At 65.4% G+C, this 7,224-nt stretch overlaps 1 protein-coding gene across 2 annotated transcripts in view; it reads right to left on the bottom strand.

Moving 5' to 3' along the window:
• Nucleotides 1–1,661: 1,661 nt before the first annotated feature.
• Nucleotides 1,662–7,224, bottom strand: part of PXDN (peroxidasin) — a 69,553-nt gene continuing 63,990 nt past the window's right edge. For both annotated transcript variants that reach the window (XM_059132793.1, XM_059132794.1), the window contains 4 exons: nt 6,617–6,737; nt 6,383–6,515; nt 4,127–4,240; nt 1,662–3,603 (listed from right to left, as the gene is read on the bottom strand). In XM_059132793.1, the coding sequence (XP_058988776.1) occupies nt 3,484–3,603; nt 4,127–4,240; nt 6,383–6,515; nt 6,617–6,737 (488 nt within the window). In that variant the 3' untranslated portion in view covers nt 1,662–3,483. The remainder of the gene's footprint in view (nt 3,604–4,126; nt 4,241–6,382; nt 6,516–6,616; nt 6,738–7,224) is intronic.

The raw sequence follows: 7,224 nt of genomic DNA, 5'->3' as shown, positions 1-7,224 counted from the left end.
GTCCACCTCCTGTCTCAGCCTCCACCGTGGGAAGTCGGCGGGGCGAGCCCTGGAACAAAACCTGCAAACCGCAGGACTTCCCGAAACCTGGTCTCCACGGCAGATGCAATTTTTCCTAAACATGAAATACTCGAAAACACATTTGCTGAGTTCACTAAATGCTTCTGGTGAGTCGCTTGGCAAATACAACACAGATATGTGGGTCACCTGGTGTGTAACTCCGCACACAAGAAGCAGGTGTGAAATGTTTTTACAAAGGCAGAAGAAATGTCTGTAGACCTTCCTCACAGTTCTTAAGAGCCAACAGTCACTTTCTGCCAGCTTCACCTGGTCTCTAAAGCAGTCCGAGGCGCCATTCCCTGCCCCCTGCGCCCGGCACCGGTGGGGACCGCGCTGGCTGTCTCTGGGCGGAGCTGCAGGGCCCCCATGCACCGAACCCTTCCTGGGTCCTGCGCACGGCTCAAGGCTCCTCTAGCGCAGAGGACTGGACTGTGGACCCCGCTCCGTCCTGCTCCTCCCAGGGAAGGTCTTGGTGTCGCCCGTCCCTGCGCCTGCTCAGAGCAGGAGCCAGGAGAGCTCCTGCCGCACCCACCCACCCCAGACCCACTGCCGGTCCTTCCAGGGGCTGCCCTCCCACGGGAGGCCGGTGCACAGCCCGGGCGCTCGTCTCCAGCGAGGGGGACCGAGGCCAGGCGGGTGCAGGGCACCCCACCCAGAGTCCTCGCGACCTTCAGCCGACGCAGTCACGGCTCTACTTGGACACATGCCCGCCAAGCTTCCGCTCATGACGACCTTGAAGCAGTCGAGCTTAAGCGGAACGGATAATCTCCGAGGTCACACGAAGCACACAGCACGACACGCGTCTGCGGAAAGCTGGATGAACCCCGCGAGAGCGGGAAACAGGAGGCTTCGAGCTCCCCGCGTCCCCGCAAGGAGAGGCCCGCCTGTCGGTGTGTGGCCCCGAGATCGACGGGACACCCCGTCACAGTGGCAGACGACGGGGCACCACTGCTCCCGAAACTCGGCACGTGCACGCTGGAAGCGCAAGTGTCAGATTTTGAAGCAATTTGGCAATTTAAGAAACCCTTTTTCTCAGTATTTCAAATGTTCTTCTCGTGATGATTCTGTCTACGGTAGTGACTTTCTCTCGGCCTCCCTCCAGTTCTCTTTGGAGCAGCGTCCACTCCTACCCTGTACCTGGAGCCCAGGGCAGGCACTGGTGTCCCCTGCAACCCGCAGCATGGTCCCTTGGGGACCCTCCCATCACGAGACCCATCCCTGCCACAGCACGTGTCCACTGCAGCGACACGGTCCCTCTGACAAGGACACGTCCTCGTCCACAGCACGACGTGCCCGGAGGCAGGGGCAGCTGAGACCCCAGCCCCCCATCCGGACCCAGCCCCGCGGCCCCGTGAGAGCACCCAGGCTGCGGCAGGTCCGAGCCCACGCTAACCCTCCAGGCTGCGGCAGGTCCGAGCCCACGCTAACCCTCTTGTCCATTCTCCTTGCTTCTCCTGCCTCACATGTGCCCATGACACAGTGCCAGGAACAGTCTGGCTTTCTCCAGGAGCTGCCCCCTTCCCCCCCTGCTGTCGGCCACTCGGGGCCAGCAAGCGGTCGCCCCAACGCAGGCTTGACGGGAAGAAGAACGCCAGACCCCATTTGAAAACGTGGCCCGTTTATTTGAACTGACAGCATCGGTACATAGTGCAAACGTCTCTTTGGTAATGAACTGATTACAACGAACACAGAAGGCACCCGGCTGTCGGCTACAGTCGGAAAGTAAATAAATATGTACATTCGCTTCGCAAGGCTGTGATCCCCCCGCAGTGGCCGCAGAGGGTCCCTCGGGGCCCTGCCCGCCGCTCAGACACCCCGTGTGCTATGAAACCAGGGGCCGCCGCTCCCGCCGCAGTCACACACCCTCACTGTGAGCTGCAGACCGCCCCCACCCGCCCCGCCAAGAGCCTGGTCCTACCGCACATCCTGAACCACATGCGCGCGTCTGTGGCGAGGGCATGTGGCCGCCGGGGGATGGCAGACTCCCGGGTATGGGCGCGGCCCCGTCCCAACGCCAGAGCAGCTTTCCCAACCACCACGCTGGGCGCACGGTTACCCGCTCTCCCGCCGGCCAACACGGCTCAAAGGTGACTTGATATCCCCAAAGACGCCCCACGCCCCGCGAGACACAAGCTGGTATTTGCGACCTGGCGTCCCGAAGCCCGGGAGTCAGGTCGGCTGTGTTTAAAGCCACTGGGGACACTTATGACGGGAGCAGTCGCCTCACCCCGAGGTCGTGGCAGCCCGGTCAGTGCCCGGGATCTCCTGCTCCCGGAAGGACGCCCGCGCCGGGCCAGACCAGGCTCGGAACCCGCCCACCATGTGCCCGACTCCCGAAGACCTGCCTCCAGGCCTCCGGGGTGACGGCCAGCCCACGGTGCCCCATCCCGAACTGGCTACCACATCCTGGGACCACCTGCGTCCTCGGGGATCGCGGGGGGGGCCCGCGTCTGTGCACGCTGCTCAGGACAGGCATCACCTCGTGTCTAGAACGAGGAGGAGGCTGCTGGTAAACTGTGCAGAGAGACACCATGAGGTATGATGGTTGCTTCTCTCGGAATTCTAAGACAACTTTTGTGGAGTGGGAAGTGGTTTTTCTGCCGTCGCCGACACCTGGAACGTGTGCAGAATCTCACACAACGCTGTGCGTCTCAAAAATACAAATGAGGTAAAGGGGTCGGTGTTGTTTCTTTAAGGCGCTCACACGACCTGAACGTAGAATCTTCCGCGCCGAGAAGTCCGCAGCGCTCGGCTGGACCAGAGCCCAGCGTGTGCCGCGGGCCGGCCTTTGGCAGGAACGGGGTTCACATCTGGCCCTCGCCGGCAGCGTCACATGAGTGCCAGTGGAAACCAGCCTCTTTCTGCCTTTCTGCTCGTGGCTTCATCTCACTCCCACGGGCGAGCGCCGGACGCCGCAGGCAAGCGGGGCCGTCTATTCCAGGACCACATGCTGGCACCCACCGCCCAGACCGTCACCCCAGCTCTCCTGCGAGTCTGTCCGTCGGCCACGCGCCGGTATTCCCAGAGCAGTGTTCGTCCTTCTGGCGGCTCAATGACCTGCCCTGGCGGCCGGGCTGGTGGCGGGGGTGGGGGCGGGGGCTCGTCTGCAAGCTCCAGGCGTAGAACCAAGCGGGACTCACTTTTGGTCGAGAAGAAACGGTGGTATCCAGGGAAGTGAAGTGAGGAGCCTAAATGACTTAACTGTGCAATTTAATAGTAGCACCAATATTTCATCAAAAACATTAAATAAAGACCTGAGAATCTAACGTGAAGTCAGGACATGTGTCCGTGGTTTCTCCTCTGTGAATGCTCTGCTCTGAGCTCCTGCGCTCCGCCGAGACGGAGGGGGTCCCTCCCGTCCGCACGCCCTGTGCCGGCCGTCGGTCTCGAGGACACGTGGAGGGCCCCGAAGGCCTCGCCGAGCTAAGGCTTCCTCCCCGTGCCGTCTCTCGGGCAGACCGGACAGCAGGCCCCACTGGCTCTCACGGGCGCTGGACAGTCGGCAGGTGGGCAAGCCTCCACGAAACAGGTGACCTGCCCGTCCTGGGAGAGAGAGGCACCAGGACCTGTCACTTCCTGGGGCACGTGGCCTGTGCCTCGCCCCCTGCCCGCCGCCCCCGTGACCAGTCGGGGCTCCTGGGTGCAGTCTGTACTGCGGCCGACGCCCCCGCGGACCCCTGCACTCCCTCCCAAGGTTCCCGCCCCACCCCCACTGCCCACCTGCCCCGGAGAGCTCAGGACCCCATGCGGGCTCAGTGCAGCCCCCAGATTCACATCTGGGATGTCCACCAGGGGGCAAGGAAGGGATACCCACAACGGACACCCCTTCCGGTCCCCGCGTCACCAAACACCCGCGCTTCCCTGAAGCTGGGGCCCGGTCACCATGGCCGACGTGGCCACCACGGCATCTCCATCCCCTTTCTCTGGGGACCGAGAACCACCTGACCGAGGCCACCCGCCTCACTGGTGCAAACACCCTGAGGCAGCCTGGGCCGGGGGTGTGCAGGTCCCCCACCGCAGAGCGCAGCCTGTGCCCCCGCTGCCCACAGCAGAGCCCCAGACGCACCTGGCACTCGCAGATGGAGCACGCGTCCCGCCTCCATTTGGCGCCATTGGCGTGAGGCCCCCCGTCCGCATCTGCGCAGTCCGTGGAGCTGAGCCGCAACTCCAGCCTCTTAATCTGCAGCAAAACAAACACGTGTCCCGCTTGCTGGGGGGGGGGGGGGAGGTCTGAGCTCTGCGACGCCGGCGCCTCCTGCCCAGCGAGGACGCTTTGGTCCCGAGACCTCCGGGACAGCCCTGGGCGAGCCCTGCCACGTCGGGCATCAAGGGCAGGGGCTGCCGCGTACGGCAGCTCCGGGAAAAGAACAGAATCACAGAGGGGATGGGAGAGGCTCCACGGGACCATGCGGGAACATCCTGCACAGAGACTCCCAGACATGGACAGCCCCGACCGGTCACCATCCTGAGCCACAGGCATCCCAGGGTGACCCTCCTGTACCCCTGCTGCGGCTGCCAACGCGGACAGCGTCTGCGCGGCTGGACGTGCTTCTCGCTGTGCCGGGAGGGCCCGGCAGCCCGCAAGACTCCCACCTCATCTACCGGTCCCAGAGCGGGGTTTCCGCTGAAGGCACCAAAGCTCGCGACCCGCACAGAGAATGGACACAACCAGGCACGACCACTGCAGGGAGCACCTGCCAGGGAGGTCTCTCTGATCAAGGTCGGGGCGCGGAGATGGGATTCAACACGCAGAAACCCCGCGTGCTCCTGGCAGGTAACGCTCTCCATCTACCCCGTGTGGCAGCGGCGGATCACCGCGCAGCCTCCAGGCTGCGCGACCACACGGCCTCCCTGGTCCAGGCCACCTCGCCCTGCGGCCCGGGGCCCGAGCGCCGTCTGCCCTGGCCTGGGTGCGGGCGGGTCCCAGCTGGGGCTCTGAAGCGGGCCGCCTCCTGCACTCCGGCCCTCATTAGCACAGATCTTGGCATCCCCCGACCTCAGAGCCGTCTTCCAAGTCGTGAAGGACGGAGGACCCCCGAGGCCGCGTGGGCAGCAGCCATGGGCCAGCAGGGCGGCTGGGGCAGTGGGGGGCTGTCCTTGGCGGCTGCGGACAGGAGTTCAAGACGGAAGCTGCGGGACAGACCTTGCCAGCATCCCCCAGGAGACCAGGATGGAGCACATCTGCGGGAACCAGGCCTAGCCCTGCAGAGTCAGAGTCGCCTGCGAATGCCGTCCCCACCCCCGCCAGGAGTCAGGGCAGAGTTTCTGTCCGCATCTCTCAACACCCGGCGGCCCTGCCCAGCGAGCGGCCCTGCCCTGGCGTGCAGGGTACACAGCGGAGAGGATCACACCGGCGTTATTCCGTCCCGCAGCTGGGAGAAGCCACGGAGGGGGTCACAGGTGTGTGGCGGGGGAAGCGGTGGGCACAGGGGCGGGGCCCGCGGGCGCAGAGCGCGGGACCGGTGGGCGTGGAGCGCGGGTCCCGCAGATTCGGAAGGAGGGGCCGGAGGGGCAGACAGCTGGCTGACCTCGGGGCCGCCCGTCCCCCTTCCCGCCTCTGCTCCCACTGACCCATCCGCAGAATGACCCCTCCTCGCTGCACGGCACTCAGCTGTGCACACCTCGTGGTCACCGTCCAGCCAGCCGGCCTGGAGTGACCGTCTCTAGGACCCACAGCACCCACCTGTCCAGGGCGGAGTCCCCAGGAGGCCTTGTGCCCCACAGCCTGGCCGTCTCTCTGGCTGTAGGTGAGGGTCGAGGGGCTTCTCTCCTGGAGCCACAAGCCCCACCCTCTGCCTGGTGCCCACGTTCCTCCCCACCCGGCCTCCTGTCTCTCTGCCCTCACATCCCTGCAGGCCGTCTGTCGAGACCAGAGCTCCTCCTTGGAGAAGAGCCCAGTGGGGAGACCCTCAGTGCCGCTGCCCCCCACATCTGGGGGACCAGACCACAGAATGCCTGCTGGCCCCGCCCTGGGGACAAGGGTTAGAGCAACACTCCGGGAGAAGTGGCTCTGGAACAGGACCGAGGTCTGAATTCTCCGTGGCCCTAACCCTCAGCCCCTCCTGGCCTATGATCTCTACGGCGGCTCCAGGGACCCCGCAGCTGTCACAGTGGTGCCTGTGGACAGCCCACAGTGAGCGCTCACCGGCCACGGGGGAACCGGAGCGCAGCCCCATGTGGCCGGGCCGGGGACAGGCCACAAGAGAAGAGCCGCCCAGACAGGAGGCTCCCGGTCGGGGAGCTGGAGCCGACGTCACACAGGAGGGCCTCGGGAGCAAGAACGCTGTCTGCGGTGCGGGACTGGACGGGCAGGGACAGTTACCTGCTCTCTGAGGTCTGCGATGGTCTTCTGCATTTCCTGAACGAAGTCCTTGAAGTCGTTCGTCCCTGGCATCTGTGGGTGCTCGTGGGAGGGGGCTGTGGCGTTTCCTGGGTGCTTTCTGTGTTTCCCGATGCTGCACGAGGGAGGAGGAGACGCCAACAGACCTCAGCGGGTCACACGTGGCCGCAGGCGCCCCCGCCCAGAGCCTGGGACCTGCCTCAGGGACGGCCATACCTCGGTGTCCCCCCGGGGCCCGCTTCCCCAATGGGCTCGTCCTCCTGGTAGCTGAACCCCAGCGATCGCCGGCCTCGGAAGTGGTGTGAGAAGGCGTTGAACTGTCCCCTGGTCCTGCAGTCTGAAACGAGTGTGCGGGCTGTGAGCGGTCGGCCCTGGGTCAGGAGATGCCGGGCACATCCTGAGCAACGTCACTGGCCTTCGCGGCACGTCGATGACACAAGCCGCAGCCTCGTGGCAGGCTTCCTCCCTCCACGGGCAAGTCGTGGCCTCGGCACCGCATCCTCCTGGCCCAGCAGCCCCCCAGCCTCACCTGGGCTCCCCACCAACAGCCCGGACGGCCGCCTCCTGCATGGACGCCCCACACCCCTGTCCTGTCAACCCCGCGCCGGCTTCCACCACGGCAGCGCGGCCCCCCGCGGCCCAGGCACTGTGCTCTCAGGGCACCGTACGCACGCCCGTGCCCCTCGTCCCTCCTCCAGGGCCCTCCCGCCTGCCCACGACCACCCCATGCCACAAACACCCAGGTTCACGCCGCGCCCCATCCCCCCAGACAGGCCTGGCCAGGAAGGTGGCAGAGGCTACACATGGCCCTTCCCAGGCGCTGA

The sequence above is a fragment of the Mustela lutreola genome, chromosome 9 (assembly GCF_030435805.1).
Source record: "Mustela lutreola isolate mMusLut2 chromosome 9, mMusLut2.pri, whole genome shotgun sequence".
In the NCBI taxonomy this organism is placed as follows: domain Eukaryota; kingdom Metazoa; phylum Chordata; class Mammalia; order Carnivora; family Mustelidae; genus Mustela; species Mustela lutreola.
This window is presented reverse-complemented; position numbering and strand designations above follow the sequence as displayed.